This window comes from Branchiostoma floridae, chromosome 16, assembly GCF_000003815.2.
Source record: "Branchiostoma floridae strain S238N-H82 chromosome 16, Bfl_VNyyK, whole genome shotgun sequence".
Taxonomy (NCBI): Eukaryota; Metazoa; Chordata; class Leptocardii; order Amphioxiformes; family Branchiostomatidae; genus Branchiostoma; species Branchiostoma floridae.
Window position 1 is genome coordinate 3,746,484 of NC_049994.1, and position 16,964 is coordinate 3,763,447.

At 42.5% G+C, this 16,964-nt stretch overlaps 1 protein-coding gene across 1 annotated transcript; it reads right to left on the reverse strand.

The window, feature by feature from the left end:
- Positions 1-2,980: 2,980 nt before the first annotated feature.
- LOC118403683 (neurogenic locus notch homolog protein 1-like) lies at positions 2,981-16,625 on the reverse strand. Its single transcript, XM_035802461.1, has 11 exons — positions 16,456-16,625; positions 11,837-11,969; positions 10,929-11,032; positions 9,757-9,947; positions 8,649-8,841; positions 7,727-7,840; positions 6,854-6,907; positions 5,600-5,833; positions 4,600-4,851; positions 3,851-3,897; positions 2,981-3,380 (listed from the first exon to the last, which is right to left on the reverse strand). Exons 1-10 carry the CDS (start codon positions 16,556-16,558, stop codon positions 3,863-3,865), a joined length of 1,413 nt encoding a protein of 470 aa, XP_035658354.1. The 5' UTR covers positions 16,559-16,625; the 3' UTR covers positions 2,981-3,380; positions 3,851-3,862.
- Positions 16,626-16,964: the final 339 nt, after the last annotated feature.

Below are 16,964 nucleotides of genomic sequence, written 5' to 3' on the forward strand. Positions count from 1 at the left end.
TTGTTCCATTTCTACGATTTTCAGCGATCCGGAGTCTGGTAGAGACTAGAAGTCCTGTGTTTGAGGAGAGCAACATCTCGAGCACGGTAAAAGAACCCACCACACACGTACACTTACCGAAAAGAGTAGGAGTCCTTCCCGGTGTAAGTGGATCAAACCTTACAGTCTAATATCTTTAATACGCAGCGTGTACTTACTGTAAAAAACTTGTCACTGTGATAAACGCTGGTTTACCGGTTACTATAAGCTAACAGAACATGAAGCAACGTTGTAAAGTGGAACCGCATGTTTGTAAAAGGAACTAGACATTTTTGTTACTTTACTAGGGATTGCTACAACCCAGTATTTAGAGAAGCCGGGGTATGTTTACATATCTTACCCCCTTTGGGGTTTTGTCAAAACCCATAGCTTACAGGTTAACGTTAGTCTTTTCTTTCTTTTTTCCCCCCTTTTCCAGCATTTCAATATCCGTGCACATAAAAAATCGCCAAGGAAACGGCAAACTATACTGTGTGTGAAAGGAAATAAACTAGTCCAGGATAAATTTAGCTAGGATAAATTCCTTCTTCTAGATTGCAACAAAAGAATGCTTATAAGTATCCCTAAAAAATCACAGAGCTGCTTGAGCTAAACGACATCTGCTCCAAAAAGTTGATGAAAAAGCGATTACTGGCCTGTTCCCATATTGAAGACTAAGCGCGAAGTTTACTCCCACACTAAAGACCATTTTGCAACAAGAGTTCTCACGAATTTTTCAATGGAAGAGCTGATTAGACCGGCTTACCGTGTCAGCATGTACCAGACCTCGGGAGGAAAGGTGCTAAAATGTTTAGCAATTAGAAATTAGGTGTTAACTTGCTCATGTGAAATCACATGGTCACCGAAGGGGGAGGGGGGCTAAACTGAAGAATACGGAAATCTACAGAAATCTTTATTGACACGACAAAAGTGCAGCGACTTTCGTAAGATCTATAATACATGTAACTACTTACAGTACAACTCAACTGACATATATTGATTTCAACATATTGGGTTTAGCATGTCATTTATACTATTGGTTCTGCGGTACAAGCATTCGTGGATATATTTGCCTACTTGCACACAGTATTACGGTTATCGCCTACCAGAATGTAGTTGAACCTATCAATCGAACAGAGACATTCGCCAGGCCTTCCTACAGGGGTGCGGGGATCGTAGAATTCGGCAAAAAAATTTGGGAATTGGCCAGGGGAATCAGTCCACGCTTAGGTTTATGTTTTCTCTTCGGAGCGCGACCGATAAACTTCTCTTGTAGCAAAACTACCCTGGCGAATTATTCTCCCTATACTAGCCAGCGTAGTCAGTCTGTAGTCTCTACCAGACTCCGGATCGCTGGAAAAATCGTAGAAATGGAACAAATCAGAGGAGTAAGCCGGCCAGAGGAGTATAACCGGCGAGCTGTTCCCTGGTCGGTTATATTCCTCTCTATTTGTTCCATTTCTACGATTTTCCAGCGATCCGGAGTCTGGTAGAGACTAGTCAGTCTAGTAGAGACTAAAAAAAACACCTTGTATTCGTAGTACAGTTTCTTTTTAAAGCATTGATACAATCTGTTCTTTGATGACTTTTAATGAATGAATGAATAAAGATAGGCCTTAGATAGAACCTTTAGAGTTAACTCTAACACCACGATCGCACATATAGTTTTAGTATCTAGGACAAAACAAGGTGCGTGGATATTTTCTCCATTTAAAATGCGTAGAAATAGAAGATTTGAAGACAAAACAGTAAATAGTTGACGATGAATATTAAATGAAGAATGATCGTCAGGAACAATTGTACGGAATTGCACCATCTGATTGTGTTACAGAAACAGATCACAGGAGAAAGGGAAAAATTGCAGGGAATTCGTAAGGCAAGGCTTTTCTACAGAGAAACATATACACAGTCACCACTTTCAACCACGCAGCCTCTATAACATTTTGTTTGTTTGTATTACATACTAGGCAATCTGCCTTATGCTTTATGGCGTACTGTAAATGCGGAAACTTTCGCGGTGGATTAATGTTCGCGGTTTTTGCGGTGGCCACTTCATCTCGAACTTAAAACCACCGCGAACATTTTTCCATGGCAGTAAGAGATTACAGTGCATGGTGCTACAGCGAAACTAATATCCACCGCGAAAAGTCCTTTTTTCCCGCTACCGCGAAATTAAATCCCCGCGATATTAAGTGCATTTACAGTACCACAACAACTTCAGGTTACTGAAGACAGAAGAGCCAGGCTAGATATATACGGACCGATTTGTTTGATTCCCTCACGGCGGGAAGGACCCCTACTTTTTTTTAAAAGTCAACATGGCAACTTTTTTTAACAGGCTTAAATTGTGGCTAACTCTGTTTAACGTAGTCTGTGTAACACAAACTCTGCTGTCCAGGGCTGTAACTGGCCCCTCCCCGCGGTGGATGTTTGGCGGGCTGCTATAAGCGAGATTTAATCAGGCTATGTTTAACGCCCTATCCTAGGTTCGTCTCTAACCGAGGCTAAAGTGCTAATTGGATGTAAAGAGCTAATCTCGAACCAGATCCACGGTGCGTAATGTATAGTATGAAACGTTTGCCTCCCTTAGCCGGCTATACTCCCTGGCCAGCTTTGATACTATCTTATGGCACCGTAGGATCTGCTTGGAGATTAGTAAAGAGCCTTTTCCAAGACCTGTCCGTGTTTCGAACTCAGTACCCCCGCATTTTTAGTCAACAATCCAAACAATCCCAATTTGTGTACATAGACTTATAAGACTCATTAGGACTTTAAATGATGTAAACTGTATCTCTGCTATATACGTTGTCTGACTCTTGCCTCTTTCCTCCTGACCTGATTAAAAGCGGCCTGAAGGTCGATTTGAGATTTCTTGAATAAACAAAATTCAACCAAACGTTCAACGATCTTTCCTAGACCATCTTCTATATCCATAATCCACAGAAATGATAAACATTCCAGCAACTTTGCACACTCAGTTTTATTATACGGCAAAGGTTCCCGTATCGTTTCTTCACTGCTATTTAGTATAAAGTCAAACATGTAGTCTACGTCTCTCGCCCCATCTCTTTCTCTCTCTCTCTCTCTCTCTCTCTCTCTCTCTCTCTCTCTCTCTCTCTCTCTCTCTCTCTCTGCGTTTCTCTGTCTATCTGTCTCTCTCTCACTCTACATACTAAACTGATATTAAGACTAAAACGCTAGTCCCAAATGATTATCGAGAGGAAAGATCATGCCGGTTCAACGTACGATTTTCAACGCAGAAATCTTTTTAGCCAAAAACATTTTACAATCATTCCTCCTGATAATTGCATGCGAGATTGACGTTCCGTGTCATCATTGGTGGAACCAGTGCAAGACACATTCTGAAAGAAAAAGAGAATGTGAGGAAAAACACTGTAGCTTGAAGATTGTATCAGAGACACCTAGCGGAAATGCAACAACCTGCAACTATTCAATTATTCTGGACGCACTGCAAAAACCTGCATATCACAAATGGAATAGAGGCAAAAAGTACCTGCATTGATATACTAGTACATGATTATATAAAGAAGTATTGTTCTACAAAAAGGCGCTTATAATAAAGAGATTCAAGCGCATATTGGAATGGAACACCGCGACGTTTTCCGAGGCTATCAGGCCTCCACACGTTGCAATTTGCTACCCTTACATCTGCTTAGAAATTACGCTCAAACTAGTACTATACCTCCCATTTCTTCTGTGTTGTTCTCGTCGTTTTCTTTTTACAGTGTCAGTCAGGCGTACACGCTGTCATTGAAGTAACTAGTATTCTATATGTCCGTTCTAAGTTCAATTTGATGTATATTGTACTTACAGGAGGTGAACACTAGCCCACAGTCTCACACTGAATCCCAGACGTACCTGTAACGCAATGTAAGAGTATTTGAAAAAATAAATAAGTGAAAATACAAGACCGGTACAAATATGATCCAATCCGTGTACACCTTTAGCTTACACATGCCTTAGTGTTGGAAGAATATTTTAGCATTGTACTTTTACTACTACGAACACAGATAATATTCCATATGTCAAAATACAAGATTGAAGCAATGACCACAGGTAAAAAATACGTAACTCCACACTTCCTTGAAATATTCAAAATTTTTTGTTCATTTCTCGCTCTGCTTATGAATGATTCAATTCTTGAGTTCGTCTACAATAATCTCTAAGCTGTCAAAAGTACCATATGGGTTAAACACATCTTGAAGCGCCTGTTGAAAACTTTGGACTTCTTTCTCTATTATCCACCTCTGGACGTTAGGTTCGTCCCTAGAAGTTCTAGGAGAACACAATAACGTCCTTGTGTCATTACTACATCATTACTATGGAATAAGCTTCCGCGGGATTGCTTTCCTTTGGAGTACCATCTAAAAGTTTTCAAATAAAAAGTAAACGAACATCTGTACGGTCACAATCCTAGCTAGCATAGTACGATAAACGTATGAATGGCTCCTGTGTAGGGAAAACTACATTGTAAGTACATATGTAATATATATAAAGACTGTCTAATAAAAAGCAACAACAACAAAAAACACACACACACACAAGTTTTATTTTTCTCACCAGGGGGACAGTTGCAAGAGTAGTAGCTCTCGAACGGAACTTGTTCGCACATTCCACCGTTCATGCAGCTGTTGTCGTCGCAGATGCCGAAGAGGAACTCGCAGGTGTACCCGGTGAACCCAGCTGCGCAGGTGCACCACCCCTCATCCGGGCAGTCGGGCCCGCCGTCGCAAGGCATCCTGGTACAGGTGCCGCCATTTTGGCAGCTGCTGTCGTCACAGGTGGTGGGGAACGGGGTGTCACATACCATGCCTTACAAGAAAGAAAATGAACATAAATGATACCCATACACTTAGGTCAATACTTTTATGATACCATAATAAAACTCTATCATTATATTTCTAAATGATGAAGTTAATTGACAAATTAAGTGTCGCAAAGTAGCATAGAATTACTCAATTTGTAACCATAATGAACAAAATATAAGTTTGACATTGGATATACAAGTGTCCTTATATACATTTCAGTTAAACTGTATTGTATCACTAAAACTCAAAGTCTAAAATAATATATATTTTTAAATGACATAATCCCTACGTATCTACCCTATTTTTTTAGGAATGAAACATTTTCCTAGGTCTTATGACTTATAATATTAGGCCTACTTAAGAAAAAAAACATTTTTTCCAAACCGGGGCCCGATCAGGAGCTCTCGAGAACAAAAAGTATGATATAAAAGACACCAAACTACACAAGACGTAAAGAGAATAGTCGTCGTGGGCGTTATCTGTGCATATTATATTCTAACGTGCACATTTCTATTTTTCCTTTCAACAAACTAAACATCCCGGCAGGGCCCCAGTTTGGAAATGAGACGTTAGCCTTCGGCTACACCGGATCCCGGCCGGGATGTTTGCGGAAACGAAAAATAAAGTGTGATCATGGAATATACACAAATTATGCTCATGACTATTTACTTACGTTGCCTCTTATATCATATTTTTCGTTTCCGAAAGCTACCCGGTCGGGCCCCGGGTTGGGAATGAGATCTAAGCCTCACCGGTAAACTCTGGCGGGCACTGGCAGTAGGGGTAGGTGTTACCATCCCAGTTGTCGTACAAACAAGTACCGCCGTTCTGACAAGGGTTGTTACCGGACTGGCAGGGATCGTTGTAGTTCTCACACCTGGAACCGTCGTACCCCAGACGGCACTCGCACATGTGCCCAGCTTCCATACCGGCGTCCCAGCAGTTCGCATCGTTGAGACAGAGGCTGCTACTGCAATTTCCAGCGTCTAGAAGGCAATGGAGAGAAAAATAAAACCGTAACTAGTTCAGAGCATGAGATACCAAAACCGGTAGTTGAGCTGCAGTACCAAGGGAATCCGCTAGAGGACCCACAATCTAATCATTTCCAGATTTCATCACACCCTACCAACACACCAAGTATGAAACAAATTCACCCAGCCGTTCTTGAGTTATATTGTTGACACGCAGACAAACGCAGGATAAAACATAACATCCATGACATTTCATGGAGGTAACAATAAAAAAATTAACATTAAAGATTGGAGGGCGAAGAAAGGAGACGATAAAATTCTGGCATTATGGCATATGGATTAGTGACTTCCTTAGGTACTGCAACAGAACTTCCGTTTTTACACCTCGTATTGTGGAAATGCTATGGACACAGTTTTTACATGATAGATAGCTTATGTGTTCGATGCGAGATCATATATGATTAGGACCCTAGCGGCAAGCTCTGGAATTGTAGGGGCCGCGATTTTTGCAAATATTTTCCGAAGAGGATAGCTGAAAATAATTTCCGAAGAGGATAGCTCTAGAAAGAAATAGAAAGAAATCCCAGTGAAACTCCATAATTAAGAAGATGATAGGAGAGGCAAAAGAAAGAAAGAAAATTGCTTTTATTAACGTTAGCGTTGTAGTTAGTATACGTTACTTTTGAAAATACTTTGTGACATATGGGTATCCAAAACGACAGCATATACGACGAACAGCGTTGAGGCTATTATCTACATATCTACAACTAGATGAAATTTACCTCGGAAAAACGGAAATATAGAAAAGTCTTCGCATCAAATGATTAAAATGCGATCAATTTTAGCAGAGTTCTTTATAGGACACATCAACTAAACAACAAATTATGTACGTTGCAACCTACTATTACAAATGTTCTATTACAACCTGTACAATGTTCCTTTTAAATGTCGTTGGAATGACTTTGAGTGAATAATATATATGTATATATATATAATTTTTTTACGTAAAAAAAGCTTAAGGTATTGAAAACTTACTGGTTGGTGGAAGGGATGGTGGTATAGGGCCGATAGGCTCAGCCGTTGGTGGACCTGTCGGCAGAAGTAATTAAAAAAAACCGTTAGGACCTTATCATGCAATAGTGTGTTAGCACTCATATGACCATGACGTAAGCATGGTCAGCCACGCTGGTTGGTCCAACGTTGATAAGCTGTGTACTCATTGGTTAAACGTTGATTAGTTTTGTATTTTGTAACCTGATGTACCCAAAGAATAGTTTAATAGCTTGTTACAGAAGAAAGATTAAAATGGCAAATTTTGCAGTGTTATTTTGTTTACCAATCAAGATGATTTCAAGATGAAAAAACATGCATGGGATACAGGAGAATTCTTGTACACAACGAGGGTATTCTTACAGTGCTTACGTTTCGGTGTCTATCAGACACCTTTCTCAGAGCTTCTGACTGGATTTCTGCTTCTCGTCGCTATATGTAGCTGATGTAGGTGGCGCTTTTGCGGCTAGAACACTATCCCAAACGTGGCCAAGTTTGTATCCCCCCTCGTCCCGGTTCATCACTGGGGTTGACCGAACCGTAAGCACAGTAAGTATAACCTGGTTGTGTACAAGAATTCTGATATATCCTATATTCCACCAACCTGATGAAATACTGTAAATTCATTTAAGTTCGCGGGGATTTAATTTCGCGGTAGCGAGTAAAAGGAATTTTCGCGGAGGATTTAAATTCGCGGTAACACCATAGACTGCAGTCTAATACAATAATAGAAAAATGTTCGCGGTGGATTTAAGTTCGCGGTGAAGTGGTCATCGCGAAAACCGCAAACATTAATCCACCGTGAACATTTCTGCATTTACAGTAATTTTCAGATGAAAAAAAAAACATGTTGGATACCTGTGCAGGCCATAGGGGCCGGAGAAGCACTGTCACTCCCAACGCAAGTACAGGTCAGATCGCCATCCGTGATGGTGGTCCCGTCCTCGTAGTATTGTCCGTTGCGTTCGCAACCTATAGTAGCAAAATATAGTGGTTTACAATTAACAAGGCCGTCTAACATTACGGAACCGAGACGGAGGACGCTACAGGTTACCTCACTCATTTGATTTAGAACTAGAGCCGCCGTTCCGTATAAAGATAAGTTGTAGACGGAATGCTCTGGATGTTTAATCCACTATGGTAATAGATAAACAATTTCATTCCTTCTAAATTGGCTAAATATAGAGATTTAATACAAATAGTTATGACTAGAACTAAAAAGTTACATTTTGCAAGAAAACACATCGCGTTTATATCACGTTCACATGTTCGTACTCAAACACATTCATATATGTATGGTGACCAGCCCCTCCGTTTCTGTCCTGCCACTTGCTACATTATGTAATCAAACATAACATAGCGTCTGTTTCACCTCTATCTTGTAACCATGGTGACAGCAGTCTGGTCCAGGTCATTGACCTTATTTGTTTGAAATGAAAGAAGAAGAGGACAAAAGAAACGTAGACAGAAAAAAAACTATATGTTTCCCTACTGTGGAGGTAAACATAAGAAACTTACATCCGAATCCAAAGTTGTCCCACACAAGAACCTGACCGTTTTCGTCGCACCTTGCACCGCCTCCAAGCCTCCTAGCGAACTTTGTCATGTTTGCAGTATATTACGTCGCCTACTGTCGCAGCTCAACAAATGCTCCTGTCACAGATACACAATTTGACTGACTTGTTGCAGATAGAGAAAAAAAGAGGAGCAAGAAACGTAGAAAGAAAAACGATGTTTCCCATCTGGGAACTTTAAGGTAAACCTTATAAAAAAAACTAACATCCGAATCCAAAGTTGTCCCAGACAAGGACCTGTCCGTTTTCATCGCACCTTGCCCCGCCTCCCATGCAGCCTGTTGTCTCGTATATTGTGGTCCCTGGGGGATAGAACTGTCCGCCGTATTCACATCGACGAGGCAGGAATGTTGGCGGCTGGGGTGGGAATGTTGGCCGCGGCCGCTGGGTTGGTCTCCCTGTAAGGTCTGTGCGATAGGTTGTAAAGTTTAAACTTCGTTACAACACAAAACAAGAAAAAAATAACCATAATTTTCGGCTGGTTCCGCCTTTCCGCCATCTACGATTCGCTGCTGACGTCATCCACCGACTTCCGGAACATTAGCGAAGGTCGATGTGCTTGACCGAAAATTTAAGGTGAGTCTTTTTTTTGTCGGGACAAAGTTTAAACTTTACAACTATGGATTCTAACATCACAGATAAGCTTTCATTCGCCAGTGCGTTTGGTTTATGCTAATGATATGATGTCGTCTATTTTAATGAGATGACGTCATTGTTAGTCATTCTGAGACCTTGACCCCGCCATGTTGCAGTGAATAAATGCTGCTCTGTTAGTTGTATTACTGCTCTTCAATTACATGTAGTTATTCAATTACATGTAGTGTCCGTTTTGGCCTAAATGGCCAGGGAGTATCGTAGAGTTCAAACAATGACAGAATACGGTTGGTTTATTCATTAGTTCAATCACTGTGTGTTGACTTGTTGGCATTAGCACAAGATAAATTTTAACAGTGCTTGTCGTGCATTGAAGAGTACTGCATACTAGCATATTGAAGTCGGGTCAGAGAATATCAAGTTAGATACAGAAAACGCACTACAAAAAGCACACGCGAGCGCACACAGAGACACACAGGCACACACACACACACACACACACACACACAAACACGCACGCACGCACACACACACACAAGCACACACACAGGCACACACACACACACACAAACATACAAACATACACAAGCACACATACGCATACACATACACATAAGTATACACGGACAACTCCAAATGAACACTTTATTCGCTTGAGGGAAGTACGCCCCCTAGCGAACCTCACTCAGGAATGCACTATATGTTACGTGACTTACCATGATCGCAATTCAACAAATTCTGCTGCCACAGATACACACTCTGCCCAACTTGTTGCAGGTTGTCGTCCACACAGTAACACATGGATCCTCGGCACTGGATGCTGGCGTACTCTCCCTTCGAGTCACAGCGCGGGACAAAGGCTCCAGGCATGGGGGGCTGACTGTTGATGTCGTGCTCCTCACGGGCACACGCTGCGGAAACAAGGAAACCTGCATTATTCTTCAATTCCGCTAGTCGGCAATATTTACTCAACACACAGACAGCGGTTCTAAAGGGAGCTAACAGAAAATAAAGTAGGCCTTTAGTTGTTTTGTCGACTGACTGCACTTTGAATGGGGTTTGTGACTACGTAAAGGTCCAAATTAATGTTTTTGAAAAACAGCTATTACCAATATGTGAGTAAGGCGGTGGCTTTCTGTCAAAATGTGTCTTGGTTGACTGACTACTATTTGCATCTGACGTACGGACTATTCCATCGAACAATCATTTTGGTAGCCTGATTAAATCTCGCTTATAGCAGCCCGCCAAACATCCGCCGGCCACTATCCCCACTATCCGCGGGGAGGGGCCAGTTAGAGCCCTGGACAGCGGAGTTTGTGTTACACAGACTATCATTTTGGGGGTCCAGAATATTGATAAGATTTAAAAGTGGATTTCGTTGTGTAGCCTGTAGACAATATTCGAGTGCTATATTCGTTTAAGATGAGGACTCGAATATTTCATGTTGTATATGCTAAGGTTGCTATTTTAAGACTAAAACTAACTTCAACTAGTTTTACAGCAAGGTATAACTGTCTGCAATGCTGTTTTATGATATCCATGTATGGTACTCTTTTATGTATAGATAGACCATTCTATCGTCCATAGTACATCAAGTGGAAAAGTATATAGATATCAATTCGAATGATTTTGGTCTAACGCTTGGTCACCTTTATCTTCGGGTAACCTATATCCGTTAACCGTTGTATTCTAAAACAGAATTTGGGGATATCAAGTCGACGGAAGTCGGTTTCAATATTTTGAAAACAAAAGTATGATATTCCAAACCCATGGAGAGGTCATAAAATCTATTAAAGATCAAACGTAAGACAAGCTGAGGTCAACTTTGCATCATATTTTGATATCAAGAGGGCAAAACGTTCGAAATGAAGACCAAAAGAAATGCTACTGACCGCATGTTGAGTCCTCCCATGTTCCTTGCTCTCCAATGGCCAGGTCATCAACGAACCCGTTATAATTTCCAATCGGGTTCCCTTCCCTGTCAACGCACTGGCAGCTACAAGAACACACAAATGGGTTAGAATTATTCCAATTCAAGAGATATTTAATCTATAGCTACAAATTTCTAAAAGGTAACAGCACTGTACTAACTAACTCCTATGTGCTGTACTTTGTTCCCTCTAAATTAAAAAAACAAAAACACACTTATTAGCACAAAATCTCACACCATCAAGAGATGAAAAATTTCAAACCCTGGTGAAATACATAGATTTTTCTTACTTTTCTTGCTTTATTATTGACTCACTTAGTCACAATATCCTTTGCTTCAAAGCATGTTGTGTTAAATCATTGATAACACGGAGTTCTATTTCTGTGCCACATAGCCTGATTAAAGCTTGCTTATAGCAGCCAGCCCAACATCCGACCGGCCGTTGGCCGTTATACAGACTATGTGCCACACACACTGGGAAACACTTTATGGACTGGGTCCAACATTGTTTCCTGTCATATTTCTGGGACCTTTCTGACACCTTTTGAACCATGACTTCCTGTCAATGCTCCAGATGTGTCCATCACTTCAAAACTGATGACATGTACCACTGTCACGAAAAAATACGAACAACCAACACACCAACGGACTAATCTCCGAGTCGATTTACCGGTGATGCTAGACAGTATCTGAGGTACCGAACGAAGGCCAATGGAATATACTAGGCCCTTTTCATTTTAACCAGTAAATTTTTAACTACAAAACCTCCGTGAAAACGAAGGTAAAGCAAAGACTCTATATACACGGAGTCAATCATAACTAAAAGATATTAGATTGATTGATTTATTGTTTGAAATTATCTATACTTACTAGCCGTGTGCAATGTCGCACTGTTTAGCGCTGTAGTATCCATCCGCGTCGCAGTCAGGTGGAAATAAATCCGCGATATAGTCCGGTCCGTTCAACATCTCGTTAATCTCCTCTGTTTTCAGAGTACACGGACCTAAAGAAAATTATTTAAGGGTAAATGACTCGCCCTGAGGTGTTTTATGGGGTCATAACACCTGGTCCTTTGATATAACAGAGGTCAGAGGTCAGGAAGATGGCTGCCATGCTTTTATTTGTGTGAGTAGGATAGGGTTTTAATCTGTTGAAAACCAGTTTCCACTCAAACTATTGTTGTCTATTTGTGTGATTGTACGATTGCTAATGACTTAGAGAATACACTGATAACGATAGGTTGCCGAAAATTTTTAATTTATAGGGATTTGGTCTTGTACAGTTTCCCGCTTGCAATTTTTTATGAATATGGGGAGGGCGCCATTCTTCCAACCTCTGATCTCTCCCTGCCCATGCATGTTTGTACCCATTGTTACTAAATACTCTCATGCAACGGCAGTCCCTATGATAGAGGTTATGCTTCCTTGAAATATTGTTATCAGACGTATATATTTGATTGTTATTTAATAGCGCCGGGTCAGCGGCAGCTGTAGCTTAGTTATTTGTTAGACAGTGACAGAAGTAATCAACAATGTGTTATGCAGGTTATTCGAACGAGAGGTTGAGAGGAAACCGTGGGGGGACTGCAAGGAGGCAGAAACTTTGTAGAATCAAACAGTATGTAACTAACAGATCCGATACACATGTAAATGGCTACCTGAGTTGTAATAACAGAACCAGGGTACTTCGTAAGATACCACTAGTTTCTACTGGCCATACTAGGCCAGCACAACAGTGTACCAGGACTTTTCCTAGCGTGTTTCTGTCAAATGTTCGCTCGCTGATCAGTAAAAAGTATGAGTTAGAGGCCACTCTGGCCAGTCATTCTGTACAGATAGCGTGCATTACTGAGACATGGTTAACACCTCAGATCCCGGATGATGTTTCATCGATTGAGGGGTACAGACTGTTCAGAAGGGATAGACAGCACAGTCGGGGTGGGGGAGTGGCATTGTTCATTGCAGACGATATACCAGCAACAAGACTACATGACCTTGAAAATGACACACTGGAAGTAATGTGGCTTCAAGTTAGACCAAGGTGGCTGCCTAGGACTGTTCCGGTTCTTTTCCTTGGTATTGTGTATCATCCACCGTGTAATAACGATAAGACTGGGTCTTCCAACATGATTCAATATCTCATTAACTCTTGTGACTGGTTGTATCGAAAACAACCCCACGCTGGTTTCCTGATCTGTGGCGATTTCAACAAATTGCCGCTCCAGAACCTGTTCACAGTGCATCCCCACCTGAAGCAAGTAGTGACGCAGGCTACTCGGGGCTCGGCCACGTTGGACTTGATCATAACCAACCTGGCCAAACACTACCGCGATCCACTCACACTTGCTCCAATTGGCACTGGAGATCACTGTTGTGTTCTTCTTCCGCCCCGCATTCAGCTACCACCGAGAAGCAAATCGGCCAAGATTACTCGGAGGGTGGCATCTGCTGTGGCAAAGTTGAACCTAGGGCTAGCACTGGCCACGGCGGACTGGTCTCCAGTGTATGAAGCAGTCTCTGTGGAACAGAAAGTTGGAACATTCTACAACCTGACTACGGGTCTGGTAGAGGATCATCTTCCTGCAAAAGCCTCTTCGGTGAGGGCCTGTGACAAGAAATGGCTCAATGATCGCGTCAAGCGAGTCATCATGAGAAGAACAGAGGAGTTCAAACGGCATGGCAAGTCTGCTCGATGGAAGAGTCTCCGGAACAAAGCCCAGGTAGCCATCAGACAGGCAAAGTGGTGGTACTACAGGAACTTTGCTCAAATTCTCAGGCAAGAGAACCCACGTCAATGGTGGAGTTTTGTTAACCGAGAATTGGGCAGGTCACAAGAGGGAGCAAATCGCATCACCATTGATGGTAAACCAGAACACGAAGTGGCTGAAGCCCTGAACCAGCACTTCTCCGCGGCATGGTGCCCCGGTCAGGACTTGTACCTATTCCCCCTTCAACGTCCTGCCAAAGCAGTAGAGCTGTGCACGATTGGAGAAGTGAAGGCTCTTCTCAAGAGCATAAACCCCACCAAGGCAAGTGGTCCAGACGACCTTCCTACATGGACTCTGAAGCAGTATGCTGAGGACTTTGCCCCGGTCATCACACACCTGTTCAATGCCTCCTACGAGCAGGGATTAGTACCAAGCGTCTGGAAGGCTGCTAATGTTGTTCCCATCCCCAAGTCAAGGGGAGCAGTCAACCCGAGTGACATGAGGCCTGTGTCTCTCCTCCCTGTTCTGGCCAAGTTGCTGGAAAGGTGCATACTGAAAAGACTCCTCCCGGCCATCACACCAGTCATCACCAACCAGTATGCGTACCTCAAGGGCTCATCCACTGTCATCGCCGCCATCAGGATGGTCCACACTTGGCTGACAGCCCTTGACTCCAGAGACAACACGGCAGTCGATGTGCTACTCGCAGATATGAGCAAGACCTTCGACAGGGTGAGCCACCCAGTTCTACTGCGGCGTGTGAACGACGTGGTCGCGAATCCACGTATGGTTGCCTGGCTACACAACTACCTGCAAGGTCGAACCCAGAGAGTCTCTGTAAACGGCACCTTTAGTTGCTGGCTGACCCTTACATCTGGTGTACCTCAAGGAGGGGTGCTGTCGCCCTACTTGTTCCTGTTATTTATGAGTTCTCGCACCACAGTCTACAGAGATACCTTAGATGTTGGGTATGCCGATGATGTGGGCCTGTCCAGGTCAATCCCCACAGAGAACACTGGTATGGACGTCAATCCTATGTCAACAGAAGCATCGCAGCTTGACTCTTGGGCAAACAGCAACGAAATGTTGCTAAATGGCAAGAAAAGTCAAAGGTTGCTGATCTGCTTCAAAAGGAACATTCCGGCTCTAACACCTCTGTCTCTTGGAGGCGACCAGGTCCCAGTCACTAGTACTGCTAAGGGCTTAGGATTCATTTTTGATAGCAAACTGACCTTCCAGGACCACGTGAGGTCGACAGTCTCCAAAGCCTCCAGTAGACTATACTACCTGCGTGTATTGACAAAGCAAGGGATGAGCGTTCCCGACCTGGTACAGGTATACTTGTCACTCATTCGCCCAGTCCTCGAGTATGGACACGTTTTGTTGGTCGGTTGCAACGAGGAACTGTCTACCAGTATGGAACGAGTTCAAAAGCGTGCCCTCCGTATCATCTCCTGTGGTGGCAGACGTTCAGTACCAAACCTTCCGTCCTTGAAAGAAAGGAGACAAGCCGCAGCAATAAAGCTGTTTAAGGAAATGCTAAAGCCAGAACACCCGCTACACGACCTTGTGCCCCCCCAACGAGCTACAGCATCTGGCAGGCAACTGAGAAATCAGAACATGTTCTCAGTGCCTAAAGCAAGAACTGAAAGACTGAGACAGTCCTTTGTGCACACAGCTGTCAGACTGTTCAATTACTCTACTGCTCAGTAATGTTACTGGGTCTCGCACTAGCCTCCCGGTTGGTTCACTTACTGACTCGTTTGTAACCTGCATTTGTATGTCTATGCCATGTTTTTATTGAGACCATTTGTAACAAATCGCACTTAATTCAGGAGGTCTGTGACCTCCTGCTCACGTGGATTTGTGTGTGTGAAAACAAATAAACAATAACCAACGAATAAAACCACCAAGTGAGCGAAGTTTTTTTGTGGTGGTTATAGCAAAGGACCAGGCGTTATGACACCATCAACAAGGAATAGGTGTTAAATCTTTCAACACCTGGCTGGCCGAAATTCTATGTTTTACGGCGTCATAAACAACATGGAATGGGGCATTCGGATTGGTTAAAGTCGCCTGGCTATATGATAATATGATTTAACACTTTCGTGATTAAATAAGCCAAACAGGTAAATTATAAGGATGACATCATCTACAGACCGCAACAATAATCATATAGGGTGAAAAAAAACAAGACGGGTAAAAAGCACAATGGCTAAATTTTGAAAATAGACACCATAAACGTTGTAACAAGAATTGAAGCAACAATACATGGTATCACAGCCATTCGTTCCTGTAGTCAAAATGCGCAATAGATAAGTGTAGTAAAACTGACACGAGATTGGCATAGTAGATTTGTGCCACTTACCAAGTTGGCAACTTCACTTATTTTCATGGCTATATTGGTGCAACATTCAAAATATCCAACTAGTTTTACTTCAATCATGACTTTCTCGCTAGTGTCACGTCTACTCGAGTGTAAAGCGTACCTATGTGGATTTGCGATTTCAAGCCTGTCTTCACACTTATCTTTTGAAACAGTCGTACGACAAATCGTTGCCTACTTCTCTCGTAGACTATATCTTTGAGAAAATATGAAGTCCACTTCATTTCTCTTTACCCGTACCGTCATTTACCATAAAAGTACTACAGTTTTAAAAAATCATGCACAATTCTGGAAATTATTGCCAATCGGACGCATACACATATACTCGAGGCGTCGCCAAAAATTTTTAAGAGTCTAAAGCGTACGTATGTGGACTTGAGACTCTGTTTAACGTACCTTTCTCCTCGCGTTGGACGCTGGGAATTGACCAACATCCCTCCACTACCACGTCTGTGGAAACCGCGAGAACCAAGACAGCTACTGCCCAACGGAACGCCATGTTTGTCCCAGCGGCCTCTGGTACAAAATGATCGGCCTCTGTTGGTTAGAAGGGGTGTGGACGACAACCGTTCTGGGTGACTGGGCTACACAAATACAGGTTACTGCCCAACCTACAGAACGCCATATTGCCCCGTCGTCTCTGGCACAAAATAATCCACTTCTATTGGCAAGAAGGGGAGTGTACGACATCCGTTCAGGGCCACTTGGTTCCACAAATATAGGTCTCAAACAGACTGCCTGTCAAATGAATTCATTGTTTACTATGACTGTACAACCTCTAGAACGTATAGGTTCAGGTCACTGACATTTTGGATATTTGCTTGAGTTGTTTTTTCGTCTTCTACTAACATGCTATTTGTTTATGCATTGATTCTTTTTTTGTGACATTTGTTTATTGTCTTTAC

Bases quoted from the DNA above. Each gene is read 5' to 3' on its own strand.
- LOC118403683 (XM_035802461.1), bottom strand. From the start codon at position 16,558: ATGGCGTTCCGTTGGGCAGTAGCTGTCTTGGTTCTCGCGGTTTCCACA. The intron at 11,033-11,836 runs GTAAGTATAGAT...GTGTTCTTGTAG, and splicing joins TGCGACATTGCACACGGCTA to CTGCCAGTGCGTTGACAGGG. The intron at 6,908-7,726 runs GTATCCAACATG...TTCTGCCGACAG, and splicing joins GGCCCCTATGGCCTGCACAG to GTCCACCAACGGCTGAGCCT.